Source organism: Drosophila teissieri, chromosome X (genome assembly GCF_016746235.2).
Source record: "Drosophila teissieri strain GT53w chromosome X, Prin_Dtei_1.1, whole genome shotgun sequence".
Classification (NCBI taxonomy): Eukaryota; Metazoa; Arthropoda; class Insecta; order Diptera; family Drosophilidae; genus Drosophila; species Drosophila teissieri.
The window spans coordinates 19,992,155-20,009,766 of NC_053034.1; the positions used below are offsets into that span (position 1 = coordinate 19,992,155).

At 45.7% G+C, this 17,612-nt stretch overlaps 2 protein-coding genes across 3 annotated transcripts; one reads left to right on the forward strand and one right to left on the reverse strand.

Annotated features, from left to right (window-relative positions):
* Nucleotides 1-1,313: 1,313 nt before the first annotated feature.
* Nucleotides 1,314-14,397, reverse strand: LOC122624668 (runt-related transcription factor 3). Of its 2 annotated transcripts, none has more exons than XM_043804337.1 (5): nt 13,845-14,397; nt 7,713-7,826; nt 6,228-6,329; nt 2,439-2,636; nt 1,314-2,302 (listed from the first exon to the last, which is right to left on the reverse strand). In XM_043804337.1, exons 1-5 carry the CDS (start codon nt 14,395-14,397, stop codon nt 1,314-1,316), a joined length of 1,956 nt encoding a protein of 651 aa, XP_043660272.1. The 2 variants fall into 2 exon arrangements, with proteins under 2 accessions (XP_043660272.1, XP_043660271.1); XM_043804336.1 differs by having other exon boundaries at nt 6,228-6,344.
* Nucleotides 14,398-15,136: 739 nt separating this feature from the next.
* Nucleotides 15,137-16,244, forward strand: LOC122624288. Its single transcript, XM_043803783.1, has 3 exons — nt 15,137-15,272; nt 15,320-16,134; nt 16,191-16,244. The coding sequence occupies exons 2-3, from the start codon at nt 15,559-15,561 to the stop codon at nt 16,242-16,244; spliced, it is 630 nt and encodes a 209-aa protein (XP_043659718.1). The 5' UTR covers nt 15,137-15,272; nt 15,320-15,558.
* The last annotated feature ends 1,368 nt before the right edge of the window (nt 16,245-17,612 follow it).

Here is a 17,612-nt window from a genome sequence, read left to right on the forward strand (position 1 = left end):
ATACTTCCTTCCACCTTCCCCCTCCCCCCTTCCACTCCCAACACTCATATCTTACACGGAAAAGAAAAAGAAAAGGTACAAAACAGTACACTAGAACTCAACTTGACTTTGGCCTCACAGTGCTTACGACTAGTTTAAGGTTTCTGCTTCTATGTATTTTCTTCGGTTTTTGGTATTCGCTTTCTCGATATCGCTTTACCGGTATCGTATCTCGGTACTGACTTATCGCTAACATGACTAGTTTTATGGCTCGGGCTTACCACGGGCCTGGAAGAAATACACAATACGAAATAAAAAATAACAAATAAAAAAAGTGTACAGATACAGATCCACTGCTGTTTGAAATACATATTTGTTCTGGCGCGTTTTATGTTCTACAAATCCAGTGAAATGTTTATGGAAAGGGCATACGTTTCGCCCTCAAAATTTGCTAAGTATTTCTGTCTTAATCTCTAGTTTTTAGTTTTTAGTTTTGACTTTTTATTTAACTATGCGCTATGTGGAGGGCTTTGAAGCACTCCGACAAATTCTACTAAATGTTGATCATTGTGGTTTCACTTTATGGCCATAATGTTATAAAAAAAAAACACACACACACACACACACAACTTCTAGAGTTTTAAAAACAATGCTTCGGATGCCTATTAGTGGGATATGAAATATGTTACGTCCGCTAACACTATATACAGATAAATACTTTCCTCGGATTGCCAAAGTAAAATATCCACTCTTGGACATCGAACTCCTTATCCATCTCCGATAACATCGTTATTCCCCATCTATTTACAATAAATATTTTATTTAAGTGTATATGTGTATGGCGGTTCCAGTTTCCGATAACCGATTGCTTTTAATCAGGGGAATAGTATTTCGAAATTCGACATGTGGTCGGAATGAGTATTCTCTAAGGTTTTGGCTTATTACATCGTTGATTTTCGATATCAAGTCGATACTTGCGATAACATACATAAGCGGTAATGCTCATTGAAAGAATTGAAGGCTTAAAAGATACCGACTTATCGATAAAATCGATTTCACAAATCGGAAATATCGAAATTCCTCTCAAAAGGCCCGCTACCAATCGGAAATCGGAAGTCATTAGCTGGACCCGCCCTTGACCCCCAACTATGTACAGACTAGAAGCCCCCGAAGCAGTTCATGCCCCCGCCCATGCCCATGCCCATGCCCATGCCTAGTCCCATCCCTACCCCCACTCCCGCCCCCATTCCCATGCCCACGCCCATCCCCGCCTCGTGCTGCGGCCCGCCCCCCTCGCACTATAGAACCGCCGAGCCGCACCACAGAACCTGACCTCAATAGGGCCTCCAGACGCTGCCCCCGTTGTCGGTGGGATTGTGGTGGCCGCGATGGGCAGCTAAGGCGGCCACCTGCCGGTTGCTGTTCCCGTCCTCGATGTTCCGCACCGAGGCGCCGCAGTTGCCTATCAGGGTGAGGTCGCCCGGATGGGTCACGCCCCCGCCGGCCATGATGTTGTGCTGCTGCCGCACGCCCACGTTGCTGATGTGATCCATGACGCTCTGCAGCTCGCCGTGCACGGAGGAGTTGGGCGAGGCGTGGGCGGGCAAGGTGTGCGAGTGGAACCCGTGGGCGGACTGATTGGCAGCGGTGTACAGCTGGGAGTACAGCAGACTGGCGGGCAGCACCGGATACAGGGAGCCATTGCATCCGGCGGCAGCGGCGGCGGCACTGCCATGTCCTCCGCCCACCACCCCGGTTCCGCCGCCGTAGGCCGAGGCCGCCGAGTGCTGCGCCTGGTTGACAATGCCCGGGAAGTTCTGATTGGCGCCCAGCATCGCGGGATTGCCCACCGCCGAGGAGGCGCCGCCAGCACCGCCGGCACCACTACCCGCCGCACCACTGCCCGCATTCGAGCCCGCTCCGCCGTTGGCCGCCCCACCGCCCGCCGTGCTGCCCAGGTTCGGCGTGTTGGTGGTCAGCAGGTCCTCCTGCACCGGCGACTCCGCCTGCGAGCTGTCCGACAGGCTGCGCGGTCCATTCTGGCTGGAGTGCACGTTGTACTCGTTGCTCGCGTTTGTGTGGTAGCGCGGCACCAGTATGGAGTTGCCGCCCGCACCGCCGCCTGCGCCACCACCGCTGCCCGCCCCACCACCGGCTGCTCCGGCTCCGGCACTGCCGCCCCCACTCGCCCCGTTCACCGTGGAGGAGATCGAGGTCTGCCCGCCGGCGCCCAGCAGGCTGTGGTGCGTCATCTGGCCACTGGTGGAGCCCACCAGGCTGCTCAAGTGCTGGTCCAGATCGCTGGCCGTCGAGTCGGGCAGCACTGCAAGAAAAGGAGGTGGAAGTGGATATTCGAAATTAAAGATGATTTGTCTGGAATTTTAAAGATCCCTATTGCTTCCCTATTGTTACTAATTTTACTTGCTAATACTAATAGTTTAAATAATGCGTTGACTTACTCGGCACGCAGTCGCGATTGGTGGCTCCTCCGAAGTCCTGATTGTTGCTCTGATCGTTGGAGGAGCAGGTGAAGCCCAGGGCCGGATTGTTGAACTGGGCGGAAGTGGGCGTGGTGCAGGACGACAATCCGCTGCTGGCCAAATAGGGTGAGTATGCGGAGGCAGCTGACCCATAGCCCCAGTGCGTGTTGCTGGCGCCTGGAAATTACACAAATTGCAGGGATTGTAGAGCACTTGTTCGAAGGTACTTTATTAAAGAAAAGTCAATGAAAAGTAAATGAAAAGTAAATAAAGAGTAAATGTAGAGAAAAAAGATTGGAAATGAGTGGTGACTACATTGTAATGCATAGGAACATAGAAAATACGTATCTCATAGCATTAAAACCCCGGATAAATAAATACAAGATAATTGGGGATTAGCTGCAGCTGCCTGCGAGGGTCGAAGGTCCTGCTCCGGCGATTTGGTGGCCCATGTGGGCCGCTAATTGGAGGCCACCGCCTCCTCCGCTTCGATCGATTTCCGCGCATAATGCGGGACCTTTGCCGCCATTTTGCGGAGGCAGGAAGTAAAAAATGAGCAGGATACACGACAAACAAATCAATGGAATGGACCAGGTCCTGCCGAAAATTCTGTTCAGTTTGTTTCGCCCATTTGGCCATTTGCTGTCGGGGGCTGTCGGGGGTTAAAACAGTAGCCAGGGGAGTGGAGGGGCGGGGCGGAAAAGAAGAGCCAACATTTTGCGGGTCGCCGGGACCCATGCACAGATAATTAGGCTTAATTAATAGCCCATTCGGAAATTATTAATTAGTTTTTATAGGCGACGGGCGCGTTTTCGTAGCCGGATATTGATTTTGTGGTGGCTTTATTAATGCTATTGGCTTAAATGTTTCTACCTCCATTAATTACGTGGCTTTTTGTGTACAATTTTCTCTGTGGGATGTGGGCTGTGGGCTGTGGGATGTGGGCTACTCTACACGGTGTCTGTCATTATCCGCGCCAGTGTGCGTGCTTTTGCGTCTGTGTGCGGGAGTGGTTAGTCCTGCCTGTTTGTTGTCACACTGATTGACTTTATTTGCGCATATTTTGGGGCCCTGAATTATTAACCAGGCACCGGACAGCGGATCTCTTTGGGGTTTTCCTCAAAGTGGGGGGCGCCTATTTCAAATACACGCACAACAAAACTCGAAAAACTCGCTTTCAATTCAATTACATTGAACGCAGCTTCCAAGACACCTGGCATTTTAGAGGCAGTAATTACAGGAAACAGAGTATGGAATTCCTGGTTCCTTTAGTCGTCGATAGAACCTCAATTTCTTTACAAAATGTACAAGGACCCCATGTGCTCTTGCTTTTCCGGTTGGGTTTCATGGTTTCCTTTCTGTTTTCTGTTTTTTTGTTGCGAAATTAATAAAATATATGCCAGTAATTAAGTCAAGCAGCGACTGTCAATAAAATTTGTTAATAAATAATTCAGGGTATTTTGCTTTCTGCATATTTACAATTAATTTATGGGTAATCAGTATCAACAGACGCTTTCAGTAAACATTATTTACTTGTGTGCCGCTCCCCCCACTCCCCCCATTTCCCCATCACCACATATGTATGTACATACTCGCACTCGTATTTATGTGTGCTACATAATGTGGATTGCCTTTTCAGAATCCTGTAAATCGCGCAATTTGCATTTTGATTTGTGCACTGGGCTAGACAGTAAAATATTGATACAAAATGGGCGTTTTCGCGGGTTGACAGGCGAAGGAGACGTTCAAATTGGCGGGCAATTTGCATTGATTGAGTTGCATTTTATATTTACGGCGGCTTTTTATTCACCGGAATCGGAATCGATTTGGTCAGTGGCGGTAATGAAGGACAAGTGGCAAGTGCTCCAAAAATAATGAATTGAGAAAATACTTGAAAGCACTCGATTCGCGTCTTAACCAAATTATTGCCTTACGAAGAGCAAAAACCAGTCCGAGTTTCAAGTCTCGCATTCAAGAAGAATGCAATTCCGCTCGTTGCATTTATCGCTTCGAATTGCCTACACAATTTCTTTTAATTTATGCGAAATTAAAATGCACAAAAATAATGCGTATAAATATAAATATACTTCGGGGCGGGAAATGCACGCGCAGACATAATTAATTGATGCTGAAAGCCCAAAGAAAATGAGTTCGGCATTTTTCACATTTTTTTTACGCACTTGAGCAAAATACTTTCATAATTGTTTTCCGCAACAGTGGGTATTTGGCATTATGCATCGCATATATTGGTTAAATATCGCATACTAGCGTTTTTATGCCTCTTCCATATACATAACTCTTTGTCTTTGCGTTTTTCTACTTTAACATCGTTAATATGTTAATTTCATTATTTGCTGCTTTTTTAATAGCATCAGCTCTAAAGAGAAAATCACATTTGTAGCTGTCGCAATTTTATTTTTTTAGCCCCAGGCAGCTAGTTTTTTGGGGCGGGGGACAATGTCTAGTCCGGTGCTTTTGTTGCTGTTTGTGATGTTGTTGTAATGTAATTAATTGTCAATTTAAATTGAAACATCAAACTTAATATAAATGCATTTTAAAATGTACAATTAAATTTGTTTCACCTACGCGAGAGCACATGTGCAAAAACAGCAAGAAAAACTCTCTCCCCCACAAAATTAATTATTGATTTTGTTATAAATATTCTATCATTGGAGCTAGTTGTGAAACCAGGGGGTTGAAACTAAATAGTTTACCGAGCTTATTACAAAACAGAAGGTGTATGATTTTTACAAACAAAAGCAGCACCAATGGTGAAAATTATGTGAAAATGAAGTAAAAATTGGGAAAAATCACTGCAATGTCTGCTATTACATGTCTTGGTAATATTTCGGTATTATATCTATGCCTTAGCTTACAGTTTTAATTTAGTGGGTATCAACAGCGTCGACCAGTTTAGAAACACTCCCGATTCGTTTTCGTTTCTGAGCTGTCAAAATTGGCTTACATTCGCCTGGTTAAATGCATTAAATTTATTTGACTGCGTACTTTTTCATTTAAATCATAATTTGCACGCGAAGCTCAGATTTAAAAGCGCTTTTTTAGGCATTGACTTATTCCCCTCCCCCCTTCCCACAAGTCCGTGTGTGTGTGTGTGTGTGCTTGTGTTTGACCAACGTTTATTTGTTTGTATAGTAAACTTTGGTTAAATAAAGTGGCCAACAGTTTAACAGCAACAATAACAACGAGCCCACTTAGCCCAGAAAAAGTCTATATGGCACGGTGACCCGCAACTTTACCACATTCAAATGGCCGTCCAATAAGCGAAAAAAGTGTTTAACCTTTTTTCTGCTCATTAACCGGCGACGCATACATATACAAATCCATACATATGTATGTATGTTTGTATGCCATGCAATGCCAGCAATATAGGAAGTAACTAAATATATTTATGTTTTTATCGCTGGGATTAAAGACTTGAAATTTGACGAACGCATTAATAATAATATGTGAATATTCGGGAGTCGCTTGCTGCATATTAGTAGATAAGTGTGGATAAGTAAAGGGATTAAGTGCCTTGTGCAACATTAACTGCACAGCTTTACATGACTCTGAGCCAATCGTTTTTTGCGTGATTTATCTTACGGATAAATCCTTTCCCAAACTACCCATTACTTCGGCACCTCGAGCCGCCATTAGTGGCATGGCACAGAAGTACATGAGTACATAGGCATCCCACTATACATAAGCCACATAGATAAAGGAAGTGAGGAAGTAAATAGCTTCCCATTGGGTTACGGGGTTACTCACTCTGACAGTTGCCAATGGGCGGCATCCGGAAGCCGGAAAGGGGATCCGTGGAGAAGTGGAACGGTCGCTGGCCGAAGGCGAAGTGGAACTGCTGTTGCTGTCCTAAAAGGGATAACACTAAGTTTTTTTCAGTTATAATTTTCTGTCCTTAACTAAATGGTTTTATTGCACTGGCACAGTGAACGATTGCAAGCTAATTGATAGCAATGAACTATTTCGGTATTAAATGAAACGACTTAATTGATTCGTTCTTCCAGTTAGAATGTCTTTGAGTTCATATGCTCCTCGTATTTGCCATTTGCAAGCGTTCACTGTACCACGTGTGTGTGTGTGTAATTGTATAAATGACTGTATTCGTTTTTCTCTGTCTGAGTGAAAACTTAAATGACAAACACTTGATGAGTGACATTTTGTTGCTTTCAAATCACTTAAGATGTAGGGATGGCCCTCCCTCCTCCCCTTTGCCTTCCAAGACCCCAAACAGCACTATCGAGAATGGATTTTGTGTGTACGAGTACGGGTATGTGCATGTGAAAGTAAAATGACAATGGCCCAAAAAACTTTCTGCCAACCGGCGACACTTTCGGCTAAATTTTGGGCCCGCACTAAAATCCTGCGGCGGCTGCAGTTATCTGCCAGCTTGTATTCATTATAAAATAATAACCTTTTGTCTGCAGCTTAGAGTCCTGTGTGCGCACCACCCACTACCCCACCACCCCTCTTTTGGACTCTGTCTGGCATTCGGGGCGTATAAATCATTTCATGGATTTGAATTCGGACCGAAACCAGATTACACAGACCAGCTAAACTTTTGCTCCCTGCCCTGCCCTGCCCTGCCTGGACTCGTCTGAGTCCTGGAACATATGCAAAGTAATATATTTGCATCCTTATAAATATGTAACGGGCAGGCAGAGTGTGTGATAGAGCTGTCTAATGAATATTCCTTCAAGATATTCGGCATTCTGGAGTGAAGTGAAATGAAGTGAAGTATTAGCAAGGAAGTGTCCTTGCTGCATCAGCAAAGACCCGAGCAAGGACTTCAAGCGCTTCAGGCGAATGTCCTGCAGTGTGAGGTGGTAATATCTCAGAAGTGCCCTCCAGCTTTCCTTTCAGCGATGAGCTAGTCAGCTTTTTCAGTCAGCTTTTTCTACCGAAATTTCCGAAACTTAAACGCGCTTTGAATTGAAGTCTACACAGAAGGATACGTCTGATCTTTAGGGATTAATGAAATAAATAGTTTTATGTTGTACAATTGCAGATAGCCTCGCATCACTGACAGCAATGAAATCCGACTGCTCCCAAAACTACAAAACCTCCATCTCGTCTGCAGCCCGAGAACTGCCTGCTGCTGCAGAACAATTTATCTATTTGGCAACTAATAAATTGCTATGCATTGTCCTGCAAATGAAATAGCCGGGTGCGCAGGAGTCTTGGAAGAGGGCAGGAAGGGTCCCCGGCTCGTCCTTCCTTGCAGGACATACTTACTTGTCTTGGAACGGGGCTCGCGCGGCCCATCGACAGTCACTTTGATCGCCTTGTTGTAGGTGGCTATGTGCGGTGGATTCGTTGACACGGTGATGGTTAGCGTGAAGCTTTTCCCTGGAAAAACAAGGGAAGGCGAAACAAACAAATTTATGAGATGTTCCCTGCTAATGCTAATGGCTGTCAGACATGCAAATCGATAAATATGTTTTTGGGGTTTTCTTTCGGCGTTTTTTCGGGGGTATTGTCACATCGTAAATGTGTTGGCCATAAAACAATAATGGTGTTGGTGTTTTTTGGGGGCTACTTTTACTAGTTTCCTAATCGATGCCTACGCCTTATGATGGCAGTTGGCAAAACAAACTTATTTATTTGGGTGCACCAAAAACTATTGACATTTCATAGATGGATGCTTTAAATCTTGCACCTTTTCGGTAATATTCTATTTTGCTCAAATTAAATCTATGTACGAATATATGCCCAAACTTTGTGTGCACTCCCTTATTTAAATTCAATTGCGGCCCCTTTTCACCTTCCGAAATGCTGAATTAATTACAATTTAAACTGATTTAGTCTGTCGACCTCCCTGGGAAACCCTTCACATATGCGTTTTCCGCTCCCCAAGATTTATTTCGTTTGCGCCGCAGTTTTCTTTTAATTAACTTGTTTCAGCCAGTCATTGTCAAGTGTTGCCAAGGCCTCTTTGTCCGCAGCTCCTGCCATTTTTTGTCTCCCAGGATTCAATTAAAAGCATTTCAGGCTTCTTGAGCCGCCGCCTTCCTGTGTTCTCCCGCCTTGTCTATGACAACGCGTCGTATGCGCGATCTGGGGGCTGGGGGTTTGCTTTTTAAGTTGACAAACAAAGCGTAAATCATTTCGGCACATACAAATAAACCGCCGCCGACGTCCCCAAGCCCCCCAACCCCTTATCCCACATATACATACGTATATAAGGCAGACGGCGAGGCTTACACATGTCCTGGGCACACTCCACTGAGCCAGGACAATATCCTCCTCTCCGCTGTCTTAAAAAACCAAGTCTCAAGTGGCAGCCGGCAGCCGTTAGCCCAAAGATGGGAAAACACTTTTGTGTTCATTTGCCAGCAAGTGCAGTTCATTGTTGCGCAATTCTTTGACACTTTTCCTGGGGTTTTCCCAGCCAAAAAGTGGATACTGCCGCAAAAGTTGTGGGAATGGCAATGGATGGATAATCGATCATTAACGCGAGCGATTTTCAAAGAAAGTAGAATGAGGCGATTTTTTCGCTGGGAAATGACAAATGTTGGCGGGGAAAAGCTGCTGTTAATCCATTTTCCCAGCCGAAATAAATCTCTAATTAATTACAAATGTTAGGAAATGTTCGCAGCCGATAAACAGCTTTCAGAACGCTATGATATTCACAGAAGTTTAGGTGAAAATTCACCCTTTTCTCGGGCAATTCAAGTATAATCGCAGTGGCGCCTTTGACCCAATTGATTGATAATCCCACAATAACGCCCACCCCCACCCGAAAAGCATTCATCTTAATCTCCACCGAAAGTGCGACAAATGGAAATGTCAACACTTGAGCAGCAAAACATTTCCGTGCGGGTGTGGCGGCATTTAAAATCAAATCCTGTTGACAAATAACCTGAAATCCTAGCTGGCAAATCCCCGGCAATTTACCGTTGCACAGGCGTCATAAATCAATTTGGGGGTAATGAAAGCACACACACACACACCCACACACGCACACGCACGCACACACGCAGGTGTCGCCCAAGACACAGATACGCACGCACACAAAGACGTTCGTCAACAGATGAATACTTAAAAATGTATTCGTGTATTGACGACTAAGATGGGGAATTAGTTCTAATCAATTTTGCCTTGAAAAAGTAGAGAGCTTTTACCATTTTCAAAATCTATAATGCCAAGATTCAACCTGCAAAAGTAGTATTGCGATATTTTCCTACACTTTAAAATAATTTGTTGCTGTTTAATGGTATACCCTTTTATATAGTAATATTCAACTTGGAGTTGGCCGCACAGAAGTATCGTTTTCAAAAATGCCAAGCCGTTTTATCTGTGAATCGGAGAGGCAACCCTTATTTGTGAGTGGCTTCCCCGAAAGCCATTGTTCCACTTCACTTCTTGGCCAAAAAAGTGAAAAGACTAAGCCCTTGAAAGCCTCGAAAGCCAGGCAGTATGTCGCTCCAACACCGAAATAAAAACATTTTGCGGCTTCTTTGGTTTTCATCTTTTTATGTTTGCTTATTTTGATTGCTTGTTGATTTCTTGTTTGTGTTTACCTGAGAGTGGATACATGCTCGAGTGATTGATGGCAGCTGTGGCATTTGCGAAAGGGGCAGGCGATGATGCAGATATGCGTTGCTTTTTTTGAATATGTTTTAGAAATAGTTTTCCATGCGTTGGGTAATATCTCAAGCAAACAACTAGAGCGGCTAAGTGTGCCGTGGCATAAAATGTGATGTAATATTCCATTTAGCGATGAGCTTGACTTCGAATAATTCTCAGCTGATTAGAATTCAACGGAATAAATAATGCCGTTCCCATTAAAGCTGGCTTTGTTAGTTCTTTAGAGGTAAATTGACTCTGGCCAAGCTTGAAATTGCATTTAATTGCATTTGGCTGCTCTGGCTGCGTTTTTTATCGCTTCTAAGTTGCATTAAATCGGCGTAGCGCCCATGGGGCGTATGAGTGATTTACTGTGGCCGCTGCCGCCATTTTGTTTCGCTGCCGTCGCTGCTGCAGCTCCCGTCTAATTACAATAACAAATGCATGGCATATAGGCAGAGAGCCCAACCCCACCCCCACCCTCACCCTGTCATGCAATTTAATTACCCGGCCATCGATTTATTTGGCCCAGCGCTAGGCTACACTTTTAATTAGCAAAGTGCCATGCACATGCACGCATGATGATGACGACAACGACAACGCCGACGATGACGATGACGATGGCGATGACGATGTGTTGCGGTGCTGGGGGCTTTAAGGGGTTAAAGTCGGTGCCTGTTTCCGCCAGTTACGACACCCTGTCCCCGGTCCCCCGTCCACAGTCCTCAGTGCGTAGTCCTTGGGCAGGAAAAGCGCTTACCCCTAATCGAGGGCCATCCCCTTTGAGGTTTTTATTTACACAACTCTCGAGCCATTTAATACGACCGAAAACAGCCGCAGAATGAACTGAGCCAGGAACGCCAGAAATCCCAAGCCGCTGAAAAAGATAAACATTCCCCAAATCTTGGCGACAGAAGAGACAACAACCCCTGGCTGCAAAAAAATAAAAAAAAACGGAGATGAATGCCTAGCAAAAGTCGAGGCGTTAAAAAGGCAAGGAAAAAGGCAACTTTCTGCCAGCAACTGACACCTCGTCCTGTGAAAAGGACACGCCTGCGAGTGAAACAGGAGGGAAATCAAGGAAACCATCCGGGCAACGAAGTCGTGCCAAATTGTGCACACTTTGCTTTGGCCTGCCTTCTGTTCCTTTCAATTTTCCTACCCTCCCCCTTTCCCATTTCCCCCCTCTCCCCCTTCCTCTTCCCGGTGGGGCTTTGTTTTTGGCTCCAAAGTTGGTAATTGTTCGATCCCGGGGGCGGGGATTTTCCCAGAGGCCTTGGGATATTTTTGGCCCGAGCAACAGGCAGACATTGGTAAAAATGCTCGGTTATCATAACTTGACAGTGGGGCAGCGGCAGGCATTCGATGGGTGAAATGAAACATGACGAGCCACAAGGACTTCGGGCGCCAGAGACAAGCGTTGGCCTTTGTGTTCATAAGCGGAGTTAAGAGGCGTTAAGCGAGTTGGAGGGATGAGACATGTGTATCTTAAACGGTTGAAGATGTATGCGTTTACGTAAGGCACTTCTTCTCCGTCGAGCTCGAGTTTATTTAGCTTAAGCCATGGCTAATTCTTAGAACAAGCGATAACGCTCTAGTCTAGTCTCTCGACTAGCAGATACCCGTTACTCAGCGTTTCTGGAACTCTGGAATCTGCATGCTCCATCTCTAGACTTTATAGATCCAGAGATATGGACGTTCATACGGACGGACAGACGGACGGACAGACGGACGGACACACGGACGGACAGACGGACGGACAGACGGACGGACAGACAGACGGACATGGGAGCATCGGCTAGTGATTGTGATCAACAATATATACACTTTATATGGTCCTCCCACCCGTTTCATACTTTTCAAAGAGTCTAGTTAACCCTTTCAGTCCCCAAGTAACGGGTATAATTACCATACTTATTCGCAGTTCAAGAAACGCTGCGCAAAATGCACTTACGACTCTCGCTTTCCATTCCAGAGTCGGCCTAAATGAGTGGGAAATTCCCAATTAAGGCGACGCAGTGGGAGGCGGGAAATGTGCAGCGGAAAATGTTAAAGTGAAAAGCGAAAGATGGAAGTGGAAGATGAAGCGGAGTCCGGAAGGGAGGGACGGACGCGGACACGCATCCATTTGCCACTGGGCGAATGATGACAATGACTGAGTCCCCGGCGAGACGCACACATGAACCTCATTCTCCACCACCGCCCCCCCCCCCCCCTTCCATCCCAAAGAACCACTACACCCGCCCACAAAAACCGCTTCTGTCCCCCCCTCTTTCGCTGGTGGAGGCTTTGGTTTTTGCGGTTCCACCGCAGCGGATGCGTAACGGCCACACCCCCTTTTCTGGACCAGGCCAAAACGAGCAGCGGCATCGGGCTTAGCCCTTCCACAACTGGAAAAGCATGTCCCCTCGCCCCTCGCCCCCCTGGAGAAAATCTTTTTTGGCCAGTCCTTGCTGATTGAATTATGGCTTGTGTGAATGATGGAGGGCTCTGAATCTCTATCGCGTCGCCTGGGCGCCACTAACACTTTCAATGACTTGGCTTAAAAACTGACTACTTGTGCCGAAAAACTGTGAGTAGTATTCCAAATCTTAAGAAGTGAAAATTGAGCATGTTATTATAATAGTAATGACTGCTCTAAGATTCCCGCAAGTGCCTTTCAAAATGCCAGGAAGTTCAGGAAGGAGCCCTTGTCAAAAGTAAGGCCAGAGCTCACCATTACCAACTCAAATGTCAAAAGCCAGCCCACAGTTGACTTCACTTCCGTTCCGACAGTTTATTAAACACTTTAAGACAATGCCCACATCAAACAAATGCTGACTACAAAAAATGGAACGAGCTACCGAGTAATCCGCTTCTATTCGGTGAATGAAAACGATGACGACGGCGATGGTTACTGCTGATGAACTGCTGACAATTTGTGCAGCGCTTAACAAGCGGTTGAAAGGATACAAAAGGATGCGAGTGGGCACCAAAAAAATGAACTGAAAAAGGATGACAGCGATGCAAAAAGCGCAAAAAGCGCAAAAAGCACAAAAAGCGCAAAAAGTGCCCCCGAATAATACAATGGCCAAAAAGGAGCAGGAGAAACAGGAGCTGGCAAAACTTTTGGGCGATAATTGAACAAATTGTTTCGAGTGCAGTCGGCGGGGCAAAAGTGGAGTGTTGATGGGGCCTTTGAAGGGCCAATGAGAGGCCTTACTTAAGGGGAGCAACTTTCAAGGACTGCGATTAACTGAAGAAGGCCTGACTGAGCCCGGCAAATTGCCTCGATCGTGGGAAGTACTTTACACGGTTACACTAAAATAATATATGTACCATCTATCAGTTCTAACTGAGTGTTTATTTAGTAATGAGAAGGGCATGTAAAGGACATGTCTTTCAGTACAAATACTAGTTACAAATACTAGTTACTAGTTACTGTAGGTAATTGCTGAAGAATTCGCGTGTGCAGCTACTTTCGCTATCTGCAATACTGAAATACTTTACACGGTTACACTAAAATAATATATGTACCCTCTATCAATTCTGATCTGAACTGACGTGTTTTTTTAGTAATGAGAAGGGCATGGAAAGGACATGTCTTTCAGAACAAAAACTAGTTACAAAATGATGAAGGAGCTCCTGTAGATAATTGCTGAAGAATTCGCGTGTGCAGCTGCTTTCGCTATCTGCAGCGAATGTGTCGTGTGTGAGAAGTGCCCAAGAAAGTGCGAAATGAAAATCTCCAATAGAGTTTACTCTCTATGCGGAAAACTCGTTGCGCCCGAAAAATGGGAAGCTGACTTTTGGACTCACCTCTGCCGCTCCGCCCGACGAACCTGAGGTCGTTGAACTTGGCCACCTGGTTCTTCATCACCGCCGTGCAGTTGCGCAGCTCCGCACAGTAGTTCTCATCGTTGCCCGCCCGCACGGTGACCATCGTGCCGTCCATGATGTCGCCCAGCGAGACGACCTTGAAGGCCACCGGCAGCGTCTTGTTGCTCCGCCAGTGGGGCGGCAGCACCGTGCATACGAAGAGCGGACTGCTCGTGCGGATCAGCTCGCCCGGGTGCTCGGTGAGGAAGTCGCCCAGCGTCCGCTCCGCCAGGATGTCGGAGGTCATCTTCGTGTAGGCCTCATTCAGGAGTTGGGCGGGCGTGGGCGGGGTGTTTTGCTCCGTGTTGCTGTTGTTGCCGCCGCTGCTGTTGTTGTTGGTGTTGTTGCCGCTCGTGTTGTTGTTGCTGCTGCCGTTCGTGTTGGTCGTGTTGTTGTTGCTGCTGGTGTTGTTGTTGTTTGCGGTATTATTATTGTTGTTGTTGTTATTGGCATTGGATGCCGTTGAATTGCTCGATGTGGTAGTCAAATGCATTTTGTAGTTGTTGCTATTGGCGCTGTAGTGGTGATAGTGTTGCTGCTGCTGCTGCTGCTGTTGCAACTGTTGCTGCTGCAGTTGCAACTGTTGCTGCTGCAGATGCTGCTGCTGCTGCTGCTGCTGTTGCTGCTGTTGCTGCTGTTGCTGTTGCTGCTGCTCGAACTGCTCCAGTTGCCCTTGAGCGTGAGCCTGCACTTTTTTTAACCGCACAATTTTGTCGTCGTTTAATCGCACCTGCCTCGGAAAACAATCAAAATTCAGGATTTACCCGCGGCTGTAGCCAATGTCCTGCAAGAAGAATTAACGTTGAAAATTTATTATGTATTGCATTTTTTAAATTAACTTATTTCATATTCTTAGCTCCCTTCACAAACTTCCCAAATCTAAGTTGAAATAGAAAATATCAAATTAGGTAAATTAACATGCCAAAATTCCTTTTTTAGTATATGGTAACTGGTTCATTTCTAATTTAAATCATATTAATCTTAAATTAACCGATAGAGCATACCAGGATCTTATAGACATCATTTTCATAACGCTCCTCCAACCATCATATTATTAAATTATCAAAATTTCGTTGCATTTTTGGTATATTTATTATTTGTCCCTTTTGAAGTCCTGCTTGCTAAGGTAATCGACATACAGGCAAGTCGTCCTTGACTTTTCTCTCAGTATTCAATCAGATTTGCCTCGTTTTACTTGACTCATCTGTTGTTTCAACTTAAATAGCAGGCCGAGGTGCCACTCCCTGTCAAAAGCCTGATTCACATCTAGAAAGATGTGAATATTGCTGCACAATATTTCTTATTTTCTTATTTTCTTTTCTGGTGACGACACGGTGGCTCAGCATTGCCAGGCTCCAGTTCTACCAGGTACTCCTCAAGCAAGGAATGAATGATTTCCAAAAACTCTTTAGTAGTAATACTTCCCGTAGATAATTTAGGAACCCAACAGTTTTGGTTAGAATCAGGACACACACTAAATAAATTTACTGTTATACAAAAAAAAAAAAAAAATCAAAATGGCACACCTAAGTGACTTTAAGTAAAACCTCCTTGGTATCTCTTGTTTGGATGGCATTCCTCTACGAACCGAATCACCCAGTGCCAGGCTTCCGCATCCGATTAGGTAATCAATCTCCTCCAGCTGAGGGCTTCAATGGGAAACTTGCCCCTGCGACACCATAAAGTCTCCCATTTTGGCCAGCGCCGGTTAATGTCTTTAAATCACGGCCCCAAAATGGCATATTACATGGGCGCACCAAAGGAAGTGATGGGAGCTGCAGGATGGGGGGATGGGGGGATGGCAGGATGCAGGCATGTCCATGGGCATGGCCACCATAAACACAAATCAATTGTCAACCACTCGACGGGGGAAGGACTTCAGACGGCTGGCAGGACTCGGATTGGCGACGGCAGTGACGCTGGTTATGGGAATGGGAATGGGAATGGGGATGGGATGCAGATTCACATCCCAGCGGAACGCAATTTGCGTTGCACTTTTCAATTTCCGGCAAAGGACTTCATCACCACCACTCTCGACGGCCGTGCAACACTATCCAAATCTAGTCGCTGCTGTGTGCCATTTGCGAGGGACCCAGGACGCAGGACGCAGGACACAGGACACAGGACCTGGGATCCAGGACGAAGGCGTCAGGACGATGGGCGATGGGTGATGGGCGAAGGACCTGCACACGTCACCGTAACCAGTGTCAAAATGATTGTGGACTCACGGGTGAGAATTTGTGGTTTGATACTTGCATATTTTGTCACTTGTCGACATTCGTGCAGCACCCAAAAATCACAAGGATCACGGCTGCATGCAGATACAGATGCAATCGCTAAAGGTTTACGCACATTCAGAAACCACTTAGTGAAGTCGATGAGATATATTTGAAATTGCACTTTATTTCTTTTTAACACAATAAATACGTAAGGAATTCTTCTTAATGTTTGAATGTTTCAAAATAAACACCTTTATTTTAAATCGACGAGTATAGTCTGGTTATAACTACAAGCTATACAATTCTGAAAGGAAATTCTATTTCATCTAAAAATACCCAATATGTATATGTATATATCTGGCGTGGATTAGATGTATTGCTTTCAGTGTGCACAACAATTCGCCCCCATGCGAGAGTCTCACCACTTCCTCTTCCCCACAATTCCCCCCACATTGCTGACCGATAAAAATTACTTAAAAATGCCACAGCTCATGGGTTGACTTTTGGCCAACGGACAAAAGAAAAAATTAACGCTGAACTGAAGAAAAGGCACGAAAAAATAACGTACACAAAATAACCGTCGACTGTCACACAAAGGGAAATGGTGGAAAATCTCGGGAAATGGGAAAATGGGGAAACGGGGGAAATGAGGCTGGGGGTTAACAAGCAGCGACAACAACAAGGCGGCGCGACGCCAAAGAGGAAATCGCGGGAAAAGTCCAACGGAAGCCAAACGTGTCGCCACGGGTCCAGACAGCACACACTGGGAAATGGCCGGGGAAAAGCGCGGAAAATGCCATGGCAGAGGGGCAGAGGGGCGGTCGGTAATCTAGGGGCGTGGTTTAATGGTGCCTGTTTCAGTTCCAACGTCATTTGCCTTTCATTTCGTTGGCCTGCCTTTTATTGTAAATTTACTTTATAAAGGTTATTACCGAGCTCGAGATAAAAACGCGGAGCAAAAAAAAAACTGGAGGAAGTAGGTGAGATAAGCGGCAAACGGGGGTTAAAACAGGGCCAGACCGGACTCTCAAATGAAGTTGAGGAGCCAGCTGTGGCGGGTTAATCGATGCCCTTTACCTGCGCACTTTGAGAAGCGCGGAGAGAGGCGCATGTTTTGGCTTAAAGTCGAAAATGCTCGAACCACTACATCAAATGGTTTCAGCCAAAAAAAAAAAACCTTCCCTTTTAAGTTTCACTTTTGGTATTTTTGCATAGCAAATTCGTTGGAATATATCAACTAAATGGAACTTATTGCAGGGTATTAAACGGCTGTGGCAGCTCAAGTGTAAAATATTGGCGGCCAGAGGAGTGAAAAAATCAGCGACAAGTGCTCGACAAACGCGCCATAATCCGCGCTCGCCGTCACCGAAAGGTTTGCTGGACTGGCAGAACTGGCAGGACTCACAGGACTCACAGGACATGGACACGCGCGGTTTGTCACCTCGTTGTTGTTGGAGAGATGCATTTTTTTTGCCCGCTATTTCGACAG